Source organism: Ranitomeya variabilis, chromosome 1 (genome assembly GCF_051348905.1).
Source record: "Ranitomeya variabilis isolate aRanVar5 chromosome 1, aRanVar5.hap1, whole genome shotgun sequence".
Classification (NCBI taxonomy): Eukaryota; Metazoa; Chordata; class Amphibia; order Anura; family Dendrobatidae; genus Ranitomeya; species Ranitomeya variabilis.
Window position 1 is genome coordinate 304,616,384 of NC_135232.1, and position 20,154 is coordinate 304,636,537.

General features: G+C 42.6%; 1 protein-coding gene across 4 annotated transcripts; it reads left to right on the forward strand.

Moving 5' to 3' along the window:
- Nucleotides 1-9,221: 9,221 nt before the first annotated feature.
- FICD (FIC domain protein adenylyltransferase) lies at nt 9,222-17,341 on the forward strand. 4 transcript variants are annotated; one of them, XM_077296297.1, is made up of 3 exons: nt 9,222-9,282; nt 9,562-9,895; nt 12,790-17,341. In XM_077296297.1, exons 1-3 carry the CDS (start codon nt 9,250-9,252, stop codon nt 13,863-13,865), a joined length of 1,443 nt encoding a protein of 480 aa, XP_077152412.1. In that variant the 5' UTR covers nt 9,222-9,249; the 3' UTR covers nt 13,866-17,341. The 4 variants fall into 4 exon arrangements, with proteins under 4 accessions (XP_077152412.1, XP_077152430.1, XP_077152422.1 ...); XM_077296315.1 differs by having other exon boundaries at nt 9,240-9,324; XM_077296307.1 differs by having other exon boundaries at nt 9,262-9,320.
- The last annotated feature ends 2,813 nt before the right edge of the window (nt 17,342-20,154 follow it).

Consider the following 20,154-nt stretch of genomic DNA (forward strand, 5'->3'; position numbering starts at 1 on the left):
CCTGATTAAGGAAACCTGTTAGTTAAAACATACTTTAAAATAAGTGGAACAAACCAAGTAGCACAAGATGGAATCGGTAATAACAAACCAAAGTAAAGTAAAAAACCAAAGTAAAGTAAAAAACCCGCTATAAATATATCTATATAACAAATACAATCATAATTACAAAAATACTGATAGATCCAAGCGGTCATTCAATCCAAGCGGACCCGTTGCGTTTAATCTTAAAATCCACCTTTCCTCTTTTCTAAGTAACAGCTTGTGCAAATTCCCCCCCCGTTCTGGCAATTTAACTTGTTCTAGACCTGCGAACCGCAAGCAAGTGGCATCACCTTCATGCTCAGTACGTATGTGATTTATCAGTTTTGGGACTCCCTTCCCCGTATCAATAGATTTGAAGTGTTCTCTGAATCTCACATATAATGGACGTATGGTTTTACCTATGTAGAAAAAGCCGCAAGGGCATAACAGTACATATACAACGAACTTAGTTCTGCACGATATCAAGTCTTTCACTACATGTTGCAAAGACTGTCCTATTTTTTTCACGAGCACCCCATAAGTTGTGGTATAAGGATTTCAGCCAGTATGTGGAGGTGGCAATACAGGTGAACGGTGCTGATTGTGCGCTTGTCTTTTTTTCTTTTTTACTACTAAATATCCTAAGTGTTACAAGGCTGCACTCAGCGATACCGGGAGTAATTCCTGTCATATAAAGGAGCACAATGTGTGCAGAAAAAACCACCGCTAATCCACAAATATTACCACTGTCACATGGCTTACAAGCAGGCAGAGACAATGTTGATTCTTATTTCTTGGAAGTGGAACACCAGGATGAAATTACATCTTTAAGCACCAAGTCATTGGAGCAAAAGCTATTTAATCTGGCTGAAAGAGAAATTAATTTATTTTGGACAAATAAATCATTGGCTTCTTACAATGACAATGGGAGAGTCCCTAGAGGACTAAGAGTATACAAGGAAATGTCCCAATTTAAAGAGGATATCAATTTTGTATCTGCATGGCAAGCTATACTACTGAAATGCTCCCAAGATTTACTCCAATTGGTTTTACGCCAGAACATAGCTAATTATGACAAAGTAAAAACTGATTTAATCAAAACAAAAGAAGAAATAAAAACACGTTTGACTGAATCACAATGGTCCAATATGGACAAAAAATTGGATAACAAATTGATCATTTTACAATCGGACATTAAACAGAGGAAACGAGACAAATTTATCAGAGACAAAATGGATTTTGACAATGGTACTGTTTTCTCCTGGAATAAATCTAGACAAACACAGAATTTTCGCAGATTCTCCAAACCCAGAGGAGGTAAAAATCGCCAGGTTTCCAAGCAGTTTAAAAGGGATTATTTGACTACAGACTCGGACTCCAGCATGAACGATGATCCATGTCCGACAACGAGTAAGGCACAAGGTGCCGCATCAGGAACTGAAATTTTCCCTTTGGAAGAAGGACACGGAGGGGTGGGAGAAGGAACAGATCCCGACAATTGGCGAAAAAGAAAACAAGTGTCCTGGAAACGGACTCTGCCGCCAGCACACCGCTGAGTTCTGTTGTAAATTTGTCATCCCATAAACTAAATGAGACGCATCTTTCTGTTTTGTCGAAGGGACTCAGTTTTTGTTTACCCGATAATTTTGATATGGTACAATTTAGAATAGATTTGTTTAAGTCCATAAGAAAAATGCATTTATATAAATTCTTTTCTTCCTCTTCAGATACAGCTCAGGTGTCCTATCCAGGTGAGACCAGATGCACTGTTGGCCCTTTAGGCTTTATGGTTAATACCAATGAGTATGATAGCACCATGGAGGAAGTAAACCTGCTGCTTAGTCTTACTAATCCCCATATTCCTGTGATTAACAACTCAGATCAGGATGTTCCTTTCTTGGGTAATGTTCCTTCTACATTTATGCCTCCCATAACAACAGGGGGACACATAGAAATTTTTGAAAAACAAGTTATAAAAGACATAGAAGCAATAATACATAAAAAAATGCCATCTAATTTAACGACAGCGGAAAAATCTGCTTTAAAAGAGATAAAAAGTTGGGAGGATACAGTTATCCGCGCTGCGGATAAGGGGGGCAATTTAGTTTTATTGTCTAAAGCATACTACATGTTGGAAGCTCGTAGACAGCTTGAAAAAGCAGAAACATACCACCCCTTAAAAACAGATCCCACTAACAAATATAAAAACGAATTGAGGGCTTTTTTGAGATCCCATGTAGAAAAGGGTATAATGTCTAGGCGTCAAGCAGAAAAACTGTTTACGGAATTTCCTTTAAAACCTTTGTGGTACCACGTACCAAAAATACATAAATCGCTATGTGCTCCACCGGGTCGACCAATAGTGTCGGGGGTGGGAGCGATAACGGAACCTTTGTCACGCTATTTGGATTGGCTCTTGCATCCCCTTCTATCGGACATACCCTCTTACGTGCGTGATACAAAACAATTTCTAGAAATAATTAGGGGATTCAATTGGCAGGACAATTTCTTTCTAGCATCCATAGATGTAGAAAGTTTATATACCCGCATCCCCCAGGATCAGGCAGTAGAGGCTATTAGTGAAATATTGTCACATACACCTACTGACAAAAGGGCCATCACCTTCATAAGCGAAGGCTTACAGTTCGTCCTTTCCCACAATGCTTTCCGTTTCGATGGCAGCTGGTTTGTACAGATAGAGGGTACAGCGATGGGTACGCCCGTGGCTTGTACCCTCGCCAATCTGTACCTAGCTGTCTTCGAGGAAAGATTCGTTTATAACATCAAGAACCCCTATTTAAAACATTTAAAACTGTATATGAGATACGTCGATGACGTATTCATAGTGTGGGATGGCACAGCATCAGACTTTCAGTCCTTTGTCCATTATTTAGACACCATGAATGACATGAACATGAAATTCACTTCGATTTTTGGGGGGTCCCAGCTCGAGTTTCTGGATGTTAGGATTTGGATAGAAGGAGGTCTCATAAAAACTGAGGTGTTTCGCAAACCGACAGCGACAAACTCCATTTTACATTATCAAAGTGCCCATCCAGAATATATAAAAAAATCATTGCCTTATAGTCAGTTTCTCAGAGTTCTGAGACTAAATAGCGAGGAAAAAGGTTTTTTCAAACAATCACAGGAACTGTATACCAGATTTAGGAACAGAGGGTACCCCCCAAAATTATTAGATACGGCATTGACAAAAGCTAGTACCATGAATAATAGCAAAAAACCTGTAAAAAAAGCAGCAACGGACAAAAGATTTGTCTTCAGTTTCCTATATGGCCCAATGGACCATGATATTAGAATAGCTATAAGGCGTAATTGGCACATTTTGGAAAAAGATTCCAGCTTAGTCGGACCTATAAGCCGGGGACCATTATTTGCGTGTCGCCGTAGTAAAAACCTAAAAGACATTCTGGTTCATAATAGTGTAAGGTCGTCAAAACCAACTAACTGGTTAACAGCTGGTATGCCACAAGGTAATGTTAAATGTGGCCATTGCAATTTCTGCTCCTTTCACTTAACAGGCAAATCAATTCAAATTGGTCCAGTGCAACATGTAGTGAAAGACTTGATATCGTGCAGAACTAAGTTCGTTGTATATGTACTGTTATGCCCTTGCGGCTTTTTCTACATAGGTAAAACCATACGTCCATTATATGTGAGATTCAGAGAACACTTCAAATCTATTGATACGGGGAAGGGAGTCCCAAAACTGATAAATCACATACGTACTGAGCATGAAGGTGATGCCACTTGCTTGCGGTTCGCAGGTCTAGAACAAGTTAAATTGCCAGAACGGGGGGGGAATTTGCACAAGCTGTTACTTAGAAAAGAGGAAAGGTGGATTTTGAGATTAAACGCAACGGGTCCGCTTGGATTGAATGACCGCTTGGATCTATCAGTATTTTTGTAATTATGATTGTATTTGTTATATAGATATATTTATAGCGGGTTTTTTACTTTACTTTGGTTTTTTACTTTACTTTGGTTTGTTATTACCGATTCCATCTTGTGCTACTTGGTTTGTTCCACTTATTTTAAAGTATGTTTTAACTAACAGGTTTCCTTAATCAGGTGACGTCAATAGGGACAGGTGGACCGTAAATACGGAAACACTATATATACCTATCCTCTAGGCGTCACCTGTAGACCCGTTGAAGCTCAGAGGAGCGAAACGATCGTCGTCGGCCAGGAACCTAAGGTTCTTTTTGTACTGCCTTGCTGTTTTTTACGAATGAAGCCACAATAAAGACATTTCGTACACTGATGGTGAGTGCTCGCTTCTTACATATTTTCTGCACAGGGAAGAGAGTGATGTCAGTCATGTGGGGCTGCATGTTTCTGGGGCTGTGGGGGAAAGAGGGTGATGTCACTCACATACTTGTTTTCATCATTACTTGTTTCTAACTTGGCTTAATTCTACGTATTGCTTTGTAAAGTTCATTGTTATAATCTTGTATGTATAGTTAGGCTTATTTATATTTGTGTAATCCATAAATGAGAAGAAAACGAGGGCACTCACCAGTCTTCAAAATTCAAGCTTTTATTGGCAATATTTCCAGATAAAACTCATGGCCGGGAACGACGGAGCCAAAGCTCGTGTGAGCAGGGGAGAACGGGGACGACGGCCGTTTCGCGCTGTGCTTGCGCTTCTACGGGTCGTAGAAGCCGTAGAAGCGCAAGCACAGCGTGAAACGGCCGTCGTCCCCGTTCTCCCCTGCTCACACGAGCTTCGGCTCCGTCGTTCCCGGCCATGAGTTTTATCTGGAAATATTGCCAATAAAAGCTTGAATTTTGAAGACTGGTGAGTGCCCTCGTTTTCTTCTCATTTATGGATTACACAGATGGTCACTTTTTTCAGATTAGCACCCGAAGTCAAGCATTACAGGGCTGTATTAATCACTGCTGAGCACCCGTATAGAGGGTAGCGGTCTGGAGACGTCCCTAACGAAATAGACTGTGCCGCCCGTTTTATGCTATTACTGTTATTTATATTTGTGTTTTTATTAAAACTGTTTGAGAACTATGAGTTGAATTTTAATTTCTATATTTCTAAAGCTTGGGGTATGTTCACACATTGCAATTTGGTCAAACATTTAAGTGCTCCTTACCATCTACTTATGTTTTCCTCTATCTCCACCCTCCCTTTATTTTGATTGATAGCTCTGCCTTTATAGACCCAGGGAAGGTCGGCGATAGATGGAAAACAAGTAGGTGGGAAGGTGCACTTAAATGTTTGGCCACACCAAGGATGCATTGAGCTCCTGTGCTTGAACAGGGCAAAAGCTTAGAACAAGAATGAATTCTCACCGCCATACAATAAGAGAAAAAAGAATGGATCTACCTGTGGCAATACATTTTTGTCTCCCAAATCATAGCATTATGGACATGAAATTACTTGTATTAAAAGGTAACTTCAAAACTCAGAGAGACAGAAGAGTCTGGGAATATAAACTGATGACGACCTTTGACTGTCTTAGGGGTGGAATGAATGTGTCGCATGGATTTATGTCTTTTTACATCAACTAAGGAACTTGCCCCTCAGACTATAAGGGGTCATCACAACAGAGACCCCAATCAGAGGACAATAAAACATTCCTTATCTAAGAACTGGCCCAACATTTATGGACATAACTGTTTATCACTCATGGTAATTCTGCTTCATGCCACCTGTCTTATCCATGGTTTTTTTATTTTTTCTGTGTTATGTTGTGCATAAATATGTGATTCTTCAGAATTTGTATTAGTCTATGCCTGATGAAGAGACCTTCGTAGTCTCGAAAGCTTGCAATTTGTTACCATCTTTTCAGTTAGCCATTAAAAGGTATCAACCACTGAGGACTCTCAATTGTAAACATTTTTCTATCTACTGGCTAACACGGTACCAAGATATATATCTTTCTTGTGCTTGAACAGTCATTCTGTGCTGACAGAGTCCCTTTAAGGCCTCTCTTTCATCACATAAAGTATGGAAGGGAAATCGAGGGGCCCCATACACATCAGATTGTGGATGAACCTGCCGACTTTAACATTACATGCATGGAAGCCTTAGTGTAACGAGTAGAACAGACAGCACTGTGAGCACAGAAATCATGAGCCTCTGTAGAGCAACTACGATCTAGTTATCTCTGTAGTGAGACAGCTAGAATGGAGTTGCTACCGAGAGTTTCATTATTTCTTGGCAGACAGTTACACAAGATTACAGGCCCATTTCATGAAGAACAAAATTTTATATTCCAGTCTTAAAGAGCACATCCAGGGCTTTACAGGAAAACAAAAAAATGTGCCTAAGCACTAACACAACTAGGTAGTTGCTACTTGCCTGCCTGTTATGAAGGGGCTGTTTTTCCCCAGCACAAAGAGGTCACCGGCCGCTCCTGCCAGGGATTCAGCTATGATGATGCGACAAGGTGTGACTTCCAGCTCTTTCTGATTGACTGACAGCTCCCCCAGTTAGGCAGCGGGTATCCGGCTGTCAAATCAAAATTCATTTAGAAGTCCCACCCCATCGACATAGCGAAGCGCAAATAAAGCCTCCGCTCTGTACACGTGACGTCAGCAGAGGCTTCTGAATCCACGGCAGAGGTAGTCTGTGATGGGGAAGAACGGCGCCGAGCACAACAGGCAGGTAAGTAGCAACTATCAGCCTGATAGTGCTTAGGTACATTTTTTTGTTTTTCTTAACCTTTAATGAATAGTGAGAGGGAGAAAGATTGGACACTTTGTGCATTTTTTTAATTAATAAAATTGGTTTATTATTGTTTTTTGTAATATAAAAAATTACACATAGCTCTGATTGTTCAGTTTTGATAGAAGTCAACGTTTAGTGTATGTACACAAGTTTTGGCCAGCATCACCATTTTGAAGAGCGGGTGCAAATTTGGGGGGAGGGTCATGACAGTGATGGAGCGCATTACAAAAGTGGCATAAATTACAACAGAAATGTTCTCCAGTGACCCCGGACATTTCTGTAACAATTTATGTCCCTTCTGTGTTGTACATTATGACTGTCGGTTGCGCTCTTTTATGATGACTCTGCCGGTTGCGTTCTTTTATGATGACTGTCGGTTGTGCTCTGTTATGATGACTGTTGGTTGCGCTCTCTTATGACTGTCGGTTGCACTCTTTTATGATGACTGTCGGTTGCCTTCTTTTATGACTCTGCCGGTTGCGTTCTTTTATGATGACTGTCGGTTGCATTCTTTTATGATGACTGTTGGTTGCATTCTTTTATGATGACTGTTGGTTGCATTCTTTTATGATGACTGTTGGTTGCGCTCTTTTATGATGACTGTCGGTTGCACTCTTTTATGAGGACTCTGTCAGTTGCACTCTTTTATGATGACCCTGCCGGTTGTGCTCTTTTATGATAGGAAAAGGAAGGAGATCCAGCTCAACGATATAGTGAAAAAAATCCGTAACTTTATTCACTTCAAATCATATAGGATGAAGGACGTAACATCAGCAAGCAATAAGATTAAAAACAAGATCCAAGATCAACGCGTTTCTGGTGACAAAGCACCCTTAGTCATGACTAAGGGTGCTTTGTCACCAGAAACGCGTTGATCTTGGATCTTGTTTTTAATCTTATTGCTTGCTGATGTTACGTCCTTCATCCTATATGATTTGAAGTGAATAAAGTTACGGATTTTTTCACTATATCGTTGAGCTGGATCTCCTTCCTTTTCCTGTTTGTTCACGCCCTGACACAGCGGTTCCGTGCTCCGAGTTTCCAGGAATGTCGATTGTGGTGAGCTGGACTTTCTTTTGCTCTTTTATGATGACTGTCAGTTGCGCTTTTTTATGATGACTGTCGGTTGCGCTTTTTTATGACTGTCGGTTGGGCTCTTTTATGATGACTGACGGTTGCGCTTTTTTATGATGACCCTGCCAGTTGTGCTCTTTTATGATGACTGTCAGTTGCGCTTTTTTATGATGACTGTCGGTTGCGCTTTTTTATGATGACTTTGTCACTTGAGCTCTTTTATGACTGTCGGTTGCACTCTTTTATGATGATTGTTGGTTGTGTTCTTTTATGACAGTCGGTTGCGCTGTTATGATGGCTGTCGGTTGTGTTCTTTTATAACTGTTGGTTGCATTCTTTTATGATGACTGTTGGTTGCATTCTATTATGATGACTGTTGGTTGCGCTCTTTTATGATAACTGTTGGTTGCGCTCTTTTACACCTCTCCCCACGAAGCTCTGTCCACTATTCAAAAATGTCCATGTTGCCGACAGGACTGGAGGACTCGCAGCAAAAGGCCGGGGTCACACTTGCGAGTTCAATGCGAGAAACTCGCACGAGTCTCTCGCATCAATACCCGGGACTGCCTCCGGCACTCGGGACTGGAGTGTGCGGTTGCATAGAAATACACGCAGCTGAAGGCTCCGGTCCCGAGTGCCGGCGGCAGTGCCTGGACTTGCCGCGCGAGTTTCTCATATTGAACTCACAAGTGTGACCCCAGCCAAAGTCACATTCTGGCAAAACTGAACAATCAGCGCTGAGTGCAATTATTTACATTACAAAAAGCGACAATAAAAATGTAAGTTTTATTAATCAGGAAAAAAAATAATTTTGCCCTATGGAAATTCATAAAATATATAACAGTGTAAACAATATTCATGTCTGGCTTTGGGCGTTTGCTCCACTAACAACTTGAGCAATTTTCTAAAAAACATTAAAACAATAATACGCCAGATGAGGCCACTAGAATGGAGCCTGTGAGGATCCTGGAACCAGCCCCATTCTAATCACCTCAGCACTGAGCTGGTGACTGAGCCGAGGAGAGGGAGAGTGCAGAGGCTAAACATGAGCTCCTCAAATCATCCCCTCCATTCTAGACGCTGCCAGTTAGCCTCTGCCCAATCAGAGGACACCACGCTCTGCTTTCACAAACAGCCCTTACAGTTACGTCTATAGTCCTCACCGTTACGTAAGGGGCACAGTTTACATTCTTGTCCGCCTTCAGGACGCCATATTGAAGACTATACTGAAGGTAAACCCCGCATACTTCACACCTCCAAAATGTCCGCCATGCCGATATCTACGTGCGGACAGTTTTGTAGTTCTAATGCTAATCCTCTAGTGTTTATCTCACTGCATTTGTTACCAGGAGAGAAGCGATTGGCTGTTGGGATTGTTTGATCACTGATTGGTATCAGCGCAGCCAATAGTAAAAGAGAACACAGTGTGGGCGGGACTATCTCCAGGAATGTTATTTACGTCATACAAAGTAGGAAGTCTGGTACAGTCCGGGTGATGGGGGTGTGCGGGAACGCTCATGTATGTACGTGGCTTTCTGGTGGGATAAAGAGAGGGGTCTCTGAGTAGGATAACTAGGACAGGTGTCTTTTGGGGGAGAGAGGGCTGCTATGATAGGACTGTGGAGTGGACAGTTATCCTGTGGCTTTTGTGGTATCCTGACTTGCTGGGACTTGTGGTGAGCCCAGCAGATCTCCATGTTGTAGAGCACATTATTATCCTGGCATTGTATGTGGTGTGATGCTTCTTTCTGTTATTGCAGATCCGGGGAAACAGTCAGGAAGATGATCCCGCTGCGAGTGCGTGGCGTTGGCTGATGGACAACTCAATGGCCGAGACAGAGTTCCAGTGGCCGCAGTTGGGCGCTCGGTCCGGGCTGAAGGCGGCGCTGCTGGTGTTGTCTGGGTCGCTGCTGGTGGTCCTTCTCCCCCTCAGTGGGCTGGATGGGCAGTACAGAGCCGCCCTGAAGGTCCTGCTGCAGTGTAACCTGTGGGGAGGGAATGAGCGGCTGCACACGTACGGCGGACAGACCACAGGACTCGCCGTAGCTTCAACTGCAATCGAACTTCTGGTGTTTAAACAGAAACCGGCTTCAGGTAAAAAAAAAGAATCCATGAGTCCGTCTGTAAAGACATAGGGCGGCCATGGGGAGGGCAGCCATTGGTTAGCCTATGCGCTATGTTCTTATAGCAGTCCTGTGGTACATGGTATAGTTATAGAGGAGGAGATGATGATTATACATTTTTGTGGGGAATGTTTCAGTAAAACTTGTTTTATTCACTAAAATCGTCATTGTATATATAGAAGTCCAGTGGGCGGTCCTAGTAAAAGACTGACAGTCTTCGCTGTATGACTGCATGTAGAGATAGCTGTCAATCACTGGTAGGACCGCCCACTGGACTCATGTACTTCAACACAATGAATAAAGTACAAGTTACACTGAACCTTTTCAGAGAAACTTATGTATCATTCTGCTAAATTTGGAAGGTGTTATCCACCACTTGGACAACCCCTTCTTGAGCTAAAAGTTTGGCCGGATAAAATAAAAAACCCTATACTCACCTCTGGTGCCAGCTTTGCTTTCCCTGGGCCTCACATGCGGTGTTGAGACATGTGACCCCTGCGCCCAATCAGCTCTGGCGTCACTGTCACCAACTACATATGGATTGGACATGAAGAGGAAGTCCGGGCTGCAGCTGATCTGACTTCCTCTTCATGTGCAATCCATATGTAGGCGGGGACAGTGACGCCAGCGCTGATTGGGCGCAGGGATCACATGTCACAATACTGCACAAGAGCCCCCTGTGGGAATGGCGCTCGAATGGGGGGGGGAGTATAGGCTTGTTTTTATTTTATTGAGGCTAAACATTTAGTTCAAGAAGGAGTTGTCCAAGTAGTGGACAACCCCTTTAACTTCTTACCGTGCTGTCCACAGATCAGACTGCATGCTCAATGGGACAGGTTCCTATTAATGGAAAATCCACAAAAACGTGATCTTCTCACATATCCTGGTCTCCATATGGCCATTGCGTATCCGTGTACAAAGATATAACTATGTACACAGCAAACCAGGAGAGGACACTGACAGCTTGGGGTCCCTGTGCGACCGCACTGAAGATTATAGCTATTATATAGTCGCCTCTCATTATGTATAGCACCATCCCATATTACATAGTGCTGCCTCTTGTTATAAACCCCATATCGGATTCTCTTATTATTTTTGTTATTTATAATGCCCGCTCTTTATCCCCTACCGACCACCGATATGCATTAAAACGGCGGCCACTAAGGGGCCTTATGTTCTTATCGATGTTTTAAACCGGCGATCGGGAATAAGGGATTAGCGCCCCCCACTGTACAAAAATCACCGGTGTCTCAGCTACTTATTATATGTACTCGATAGCATCATATTAAATGAGGGGGTGGGAGAAGACGTGATCTGGGTCTTATAATGAAATGAGTGGTGGGAGAGGATACTATCAGGTAATGATGTGCCCCATCCTGGTCCCCTTCCTGTGGTTATTGTGCCTGCATCCTGGTCCCCTTTCATGGGGTTATTGTGCCTTTTTCTTGGGCTATTGTGCCTTTTTTCCTGGGGTTATTGAGCCCACATCCTGGTCCCCTTTCCTAGGGCTGAATACTACCATCCTGGTCCCCTTCCTAGGTTTAATGTGCCCCATCCTGAGCCCTTTCCAGGAGTTATTGCGCCCCATCCTGATCCCTTTCCAGTTGTTATTGCACCCCCATCTTGGTTCCTTTCCAAGAGTTATTGCGCCCCATCCTGATCCCTTTCTAGGAGTTATTGCGCCCCATCCTGATCCCTTTCCAGGAGTTATTGTGCCCCATCCTGATCCCTTTCCAGGAGTTATTGCGCCCCATCCTGATCCCTTTCCAGGAGTTATTGCGCCCCATCCTGATCCCTTTCCAGGAGTTATTGCGCCCCATCCTGATCCCTTTCCAGGAGTTATTGCGCCCCATCCTGATCCCTTTCCAGTAGTTATTGCGCCCTATCCGGATCCCTTTCCTGGGGTTCATGTGCCCTACCCTGAGGTTCATGTGTCCTATCCTGACCCCTACCTGGCGTACTGTGCCACTTCCTGGGGTTTATGTGCCCCACCCTGGCCCCTTCCTGATATAATGTTCCAAGTTCACCACTATGTTTAAATAAAAAAACAAAACCTGATTCTACTCGCCTTCCTCTGATCGCATTCTGCTCGCAGTCCTTTTCTGCTACTGGCCTCTGGCCGGCGACTTGTATTGCAGCTCAGGAAGCCGGTGGACACTAGATGCACATCCAGCTGAAATAGTTGCCGATGTAGTCGGGCCCCCCTCCACCTCCTGGCCCCGGTGCAACTGCACTGGCAATATGTCCGTCCTTTCAGCATACAGTGAGTGCACTCTCTCTTTGCAGATATATGGCAATAATGGAGAATTTCAGTAATAACTTATCACCTATGCACAGGACAGGTGATAACGTCTAGAAGAGTTACAGTCTGACCACTGAGACACCCGACCCATTGCCAGAACGGGGCACTTCTGTGTCTGTTTAAATACAGCAGCAGTGCATATGCATATACCGAGAATCCAATAATGGCATGATAACAGTCAAAAGGACACTCTATTGAGTTCTATCTGGGTGAATAGATCCCTTGAGACATGGAGTATGTGCCTGAAGCTTTTCCCAGCTTATATGCCAAACGTGATGCCTAAACTCTAAAATATTTAGAATTGAGAGTCCTCAGTGGTTGATACCTTTTTAATGGCTAACTGAAAAGATGGTAACAAATTGCAAGCTTTCGAGACTACATACGTCTCTTCATCAGGCAAAGACTAAAACAAATTCTGAAGAATCACATATTTATGCACAACATAGTATAGGAAAAAAAAAAAACTCTAAAAGTGATTTTGGATAACCATATATTGGTGCTTTCCTAAATGTTGTCTTTATAGGTCTTTATAAATCAGTAAATAATCTATTTTAATATTTTAGATGTCACGTTTGAAGCCAAAGCTGCTTTGAACCAAGCACTTGAAATGAAGCGTCAAGGCAAGAGGGACAAAGCACATAAGCTTCTGCTCCACGCCCTGAAGATGGACCCGGATCACGTGGATGCCCTTAATGAGCTTGGCATTTTTCTGGAGGAGGAGAAAGATATCATACAGGCAGATTATCTCTATTCCAAAGCGTTAATGATCTCCCCACATAATGAGAAGGCGTTATTAAATCGGGATCGCACCTTGCCTTTAGTAGAAGAAATAGACCAGAGGTATTTTAGCATCATTGATAGGAAAGTTAAGAAAGTCATGTCGATTCCAAAGGGTAACTCTGCTCTTCGCAGGGTCATGGAAGAGTCTTACTATCACCATATTTACCACACTGTTGCTATTGAAGGAAACACCCTTTCATTGTCTGAGATTCGCCATATAATTGAGACCCGGTATGCTGTGTCTGGTAAAAGCCTCGAGGAGCAAAATGAAGTCATTGGTATGCATGCTGCAATGAAATATGTCAATACCACGTTAGTGTCTCGCATAGGATCGGTTACGATCAGCGATATACTGGAAATACACCGGAGAGTGCTGGGCTATGTGGACCCTGTTGAAGCGGGGCGCTTTCGTGCAAACCAAGTGTTTGTGGGCCACCACATTCCTCCCCATCCCAGGGACGTAGACAAGCACATGGAAGAGTTTGTTCAATGGCTGAATTCAGATGAAGCAATAAGCCTGCATCCTGTGGAGTTTGCCGCACTTGCACATTATAAACTGGTCTATATTCACCCATTTGTTGATGGTAATGGAAGGACTTCACGCTTGCTTATGAATGTCATCTTGATGCAGGCAGGTTACCCACCAATAACCATCAGGAAAGAGCAGCGGTCAGAATATTATTATGTGTTAGAGCTTGCGAATGAAGGTGATGTGAGGCCTTTTATTCGATTTATCGCCCAATGCACAGAGACCACACTAGACCTCTTGCTAATAGCCACAGCAGAGCATCCCGTGGGCCTCCCAGAGCCCCATCCAGACAGCTTCGAATGCCAGCAAACTATACCTGTGAAGACTTGACCTCTACATAGGACTCTGTGGCCTCTGGTGCCTTATTTCCACCTCCTAGGATGTTGCTTAGTTTCAGCAACTTCTCGTTAATTTATTTGATGCTTTTTGCTGCTAGTTTTATTTTCACAGTCAAATTTTTTTTTGCAGGAAAATGATGCAATGGAAATTTAAGGGCCCATGTATTTTGCACTAAACTTGGCCATACACATTCTATACATGTCAAACTCCCAATACTTGTGCAGGACTCTGCCTGGTGTGTGTATGTGTTCTCTATGGGGAGAGGGGAATAAGTCGTAGCTGGACATCCGTTGTCCGCTTATCTCACATCAAAGCAAAGGTTTTGGTGTCTTAAGAATGATTGGGCATATTACATTTCTTTTACCCCATCATCGGCAGAATGAGCGTCAGCCATACTCATAATGCAAGTTAAATAGTCATCTGTCCCTTACAAAATCTGCAGGTTCTCCTAATGATAATTTAAGGTGTATGCCACTTTAAGGCTCTGAAATGTCTCCAAGCCAGTTACTTTTTCCAAATATCAACCTCCTAAATGTTTGTTTGCTGTGGGCAGGCTCCTCCATATTCTAGCCTGCATCAGCTGCACTGTTGAAAGGGAATCTGTCTCCAGGTTTTTGCTTTTCCATCTGAAAGTAGCATAATGTGGATGTCGAGACCCTGATTCCAACTATGTGTCACTCACTGAGCTGCTTGCTCTTATTTTCATGAGCTCCCTGTTTTATCTGCTGCAGGTCTACCAGTCATCGGAATTAGCTGTGTATAACCCCACCATCACAAGTGACTGGCAGGTGTCTGCCAATGTTCAATGTATACAGAAAGCTGCCAATCATTGATGATAGTGGGGTTATACAGAGCTCTTGAATATCCTTAACTACCTGGCGGCAGCAGGTTTACTAGTCCTCTAATGACAATATCCTGCTGATAAAACATGATTTAACTACAACTTCATTAAGTAACCCAGTAGATTATAAATTTGCTGGAATCAGGGTCTCTGCCCCTACATCACGGTGTTCTCAGATAAGGTGGCAAAAACCTGATTTCTTCTTAAGGGCAGTATATCACAAAACGTCTGCTCTATTATTATTCTAATTTGCACAAAAAATGATTGTGTAATGTCGCTAAAGAATGCAATTATTATAAGGCATCCCTTTAACTGCCTTCCTCACCATGGAGTGATGGTTGGAGTGCTCCCCTTAAGAATACATTATGCTCAGAACATGAATCTGCTGTGTACTGCATTGTGCTCTATTAGGTAGTACAATATTTTTTGTGCTGTTCAGGTATAGTAAAGTAGTACAGGACTCCTAGATATGGTTGGTGCTCGCAGGGCTGTGGAGTCGGTAAGCCAAACCTCTGACTCCGACTCCTCAATTTCCATGACTCTGACTCCACCAAAATGGGCTCCGACTCCACAGCCCTGGGTGCTCGGATAGGGTCCCAATCCATAAATATGTAGAAAATAGTCGGGCACTCAATTGGGTGCTGGATTCCTTTCTATATTTTTACAAGCCAATAGAGAACAATCCTGTCCTTAAATGATAATCTGATGATAGCTGTGCATTCACTTTCATCTGTTATACCGCATATACCACTTTTCGACCGTTTCCAAGAGCGTTGGCCTCTGTGAAAATGTGGCAGATTTGCTCCTCATTGCACCCATTGCATTTCATTCCAAAGGCTGAAAACCGTGACCCCATCCATAGCTTTCATTCCCATTCGGCGACTTTTGAATCAGCAGTGCTGATCAGTTCATGCTGCAGTTTTTCTCCGCAGTGTGTACATGAGATTTTGTGAAATGTCATTCACAATTCTGCTACTGTTACGCACTGCGGTTTTCTGCCAGGAAATCTTCCACGTAGAGCTCCTCAGGGAAACACAAACACAGAGAGGAGCAGATATCTGTGCGCACAAGATTGGGGACTTTGGATACAGAGCACCAAGGATTTGATCAGTCCTGATTTAAAGGGGCTGTCCTCTACTACAGTAGGGCAACCTCATCTTGATCTAAATATTTGGCCCCGATAAAATAAAAAAGCTTATATTGGCCTCCTGTGCTGGCGCCGTCGGAAGTCGCCTTTCTGGGGCTTTCATGCGGATATGATGACACGTGGTGCACGGGAGGGGAGAATAAGCTTTATTATTTTTCGTGGCCAAGTGTGGGGTATGAGATGGGGTTAGCCTAGTAGTGGACAGCTTCTTTATCTGTAAGGTATCTTAAGCTGTTACATGCCGGGCTTGTGCATACTGTTATGGAGACTTGCTCCTCTGAGTGAGTTTCATATAGCTTAGGTTTTTATTATGACATTTATGATCACATATTCATAAGTCTTTACGTTACACATTACTGATGAGAATGAACAAGAGAAATCCAAGTTTTTAATTTATTTTTATATGTAATTTTAGTGAGCATAGCTTACAAATACAGTGACAGGTTAGTGGAACGCACTGTACTTATCCTTTTTATATATTGGTCAAGCAGAATTTGCAGCTCCAAAATATTTATTTATTCTTTAGAAATCTTCAAGAAGATTCTTGTATCAAATTCCATTCCTGAAGCTTTCTTTACATGTCTTTTTGCTGAGTTTAGGAGCAGAAACTCAAAAGTTTTTCAGCAGTTTTCAGTTTTTGAGGAGGATTTGGAAACTTTCTGCTCAATTTCTGGTCTGAAAACTCAGAAAAGAAGACGCTGTATTCACATACCTTATATATCAGGCCTCAGATTTCATTCAGAGGACATTTTTGTGCAGTTCTGTATGACTTCATCATAATACAGTGCTGGACAGAGGCACCAAATGGCAGGACACAGAGTGCCCACAGATCTGTAGTATAGACCTTTATGGCTATGGTCACACAGCCGTAGATTCTCCCATCCGAGAGTATCGGATCGCTCAAACTCTGACCCGGGTTTGACCAGAGTGTCAGCTTACTGTGATTCATTGCTTTTGGATGAGACAATCAGAGCACACTGTCAGGAGGAGATGGATAACAAAATTTCTCCATCTTCTCTCTGTGAGTCTGATGAAATCAGACTGCACTCAGATGTCACCAAAGTGCAGTCCCGTGAGTTCCATGCACCCATAGACTTGAAAGGGTGTATGCCATCCAATTTGTACTGTAAATTTCATCATGCTGCAATAGTTTTTTCTTATGCCAAATCAGCGCTGCCCCATAGAATAACATTGGTCCGAGTGTGATCTGATAAAAATTGCACTCGTGTGCATGAAGACTTACTGGAATCGTCATCATTGTCTCAGAGAGAATTTTTCTAGTAGATTTTTGATAGGAGGCCTTTCTGTTCCTTCGACATCATAAAACCTAGCGTAGACATGATGCCATACGATTATTGTTTAATGAAGTTGGATATTAGAACTGACATGATTAGTAGAATTTTATTTGTTAGACTAAGCAGTTTGCACTTTACATGTTCATAATTGTTAAATTGTGAATAATAAATTATTTTGGTATTGGATTGTGTATCAATATATGGAAATGTAATACAAAAGTCAATATTGCAATCAGAGCTGGACTTGCTGGCTGCATTGCAGCTAAAAAACAAGAAAGCATCTTTAACCCCTTAAAATCACAATCATTGGGGGATACGGTGCCTATGCATTCTGCCATACACGTACATTAGTTATTTAAACTGTCACAGCACAGAATCCGAGCGTTTAATGAAAACTGCTGTCTCCTACACCGGAGACAAACAGCTCGGCGGCCATGGACCCATCTGGACCAATCCACTTTGATCCTGCCAAAACCCTTGCTGTGATTCGTTTGCCTGCACAATGAAGCAGGCTGGTATAGCTGCTTACTTTTCCGATACTCATCTTTACTATTGTGTCTGAGAAAATCGGATCCGGCTGTCCAACAATGCAGCAGGGTGATATATACCCTTCTGCATAGGTCACTGTTGTTAGCACCAATCATGGCCCTTTTAACCTTCTGTCTCGGGGGTCTCAAACTTGGCTGGGTATATGGGGCGCATATAGAAAAAATGTGAATTTTTTTGGGGGGGCGCATTCTTAAGTGACATTTTTAGCGATACCATTTTTTTTTCTATACACCTTTCAACATTTTTGCCATTTTTTTAAACAATTTTTTTAGAGCTTGGGTCGTTATGGATGTGGTGATAACAAATGTGCATTCATATTGTAGATATGTCCCCACATTGAAGATATCCAGGTCTCCATATTGTAGATATGTCCCATATTAATAATAATCTTTTTTTTTTTTATAATAATAATCTTTATTTTTATATAGTGCTAACATATTCCGCAGCGCTTTACAGTTTGCATACATTATCATCGCTGTCCCCGATGGGGCTCACAATCTAGAATCCCTATCAGAGTGTGGGTGGAAACGGGAGAATTGGGAGGAAACTCACGCAAACACGGGGAGAACATACAAACTCCTTGGTGGGATTTGAACCCAAGACCCCAGCGCTGCAAGGCTTCAGTGCTATCCACTGAGCCACCATGCTGCCCATATTATGGATATGTCCGCATATTGTAGATCTGTCCCCATCCAGGTCCCCATATTGAAGATATGTCCCCATTTTGTTGTTATGTCCTCCTCCAGGTCCCCATATTGTAGATATGAGGCAATAAGGACATTGTATTTACCGCAAAATGGTATTGGTAAAAATAGTCAACTTGAGGCACAAAAAAATAAGCCCTCACACAGCCGCAGATCCTGAAAGATGAAAAAGCGACAGGTGTCAGAAAATGGCGACAAAAGCAAAAAATGTTTTCATATATATTTCTAACTTTTTTTCTCACCACTTTAATTAAAAAACAAACTATAAATGTTTTCTGAGAAGAGAAAAATCCCAGCAATTTTAATAAAATCTTCAATCCTTTATTTCATAGTAGCAAAATGGGTTAAAAATCCATAATGGTATGAACAGAGATGCCCCAGATGCATTTCTGCCATTGCTGTCCTTGATCATCCAACTGAAGATACAATCATCATGGGATACAGACAAGGCCAAGTGAGGATATGCAATAACTGATGTTACTACATTTTAAATATACATATACGGTATTCGATAATATAGCTCTAATAAATAAACAGTATCATTTCTATAATTGTAGGAATTTAAAGAATAAATCTTGGTGTTGGCTGTGATTTCTCTTTTCTCCATTGATAGACCCTATCTTGTTTCTGGTCTAAACAGTCTCTGGAATTTTCTTTTTTTTTATAGCCATGCTGTAATTTTCCAACTTTTGAGTATAATGCACTCAATTGGTGTTAAAGGGAATCTGTCACCAGGTTTGGCCTATAAGAGATACGGCCATCACCTTTCAGGGCTTATATACAGCATTATAATGCTGTATATCTTGCCCCTAACCCAACCTGTAAGAGAAGAAAAACATACCTCCCAACTTTTGAAGATGGGAAAGAGGGACAAAGTTAGCGGCGTGCGTAGCGCGCCGCGGCAAATTTTAGGCCACGCCTCTGACCACACCCATTCATAACTAGTCACACCCATATCCACATCCCAACCACACCCATTTAGCACTGCTGATCACACTGTTTCATAAACAATAATTATAAACAAAAAAATATGGCCACACAGTGCTCCATACTGTATAATGGCCGCACATGATGCTCCATACTGTATAATGGCCACAGATGATGCTCCATACTGTATAATGACCGCACATGATGCTCCATACTGTATAATGGCCACACATGACGCTCCATACTGTATAATGACCGCACATGATGCTCCATACTGTATAATGACCGCACATGATGCTCCATACTGTATAATGACCGCACATGATGCTCCATACTGTATAATGACCGCACATGATGCTCCATACTGTATATTGGCTGCACATGATGCTCCATACTGTATATTGGCCGCACATGATACTTCGTACCGTATAATGGCCACACATAGCTACTCCTACACACGCAGCTGCGCTCCGTACACTTTGCACACACGGCTCCGCTCCGTACACATGGCTCCACTCCATACACCTCATACACACACGGCTCCACTCCGTACACCTCGTACACACGCGGCTCCGCTCCGTACACCTCGTACACATTTAGCTCCGCTCCATACACTTCGTACACATTTAGCTCCGCTCCATACACCTCGTACACAATTAGCTCCGCTCCATACACCTCGTACACACACGGCTCCGCTCCATACACCTCATACACACGGCTCTGCTCCATACACCTCATACAAACACGGCTCCGCTCCATACACCTCATACACACACGGCTCCGCTCCGTACACCTCGTACACATTCATCTCCGCTCC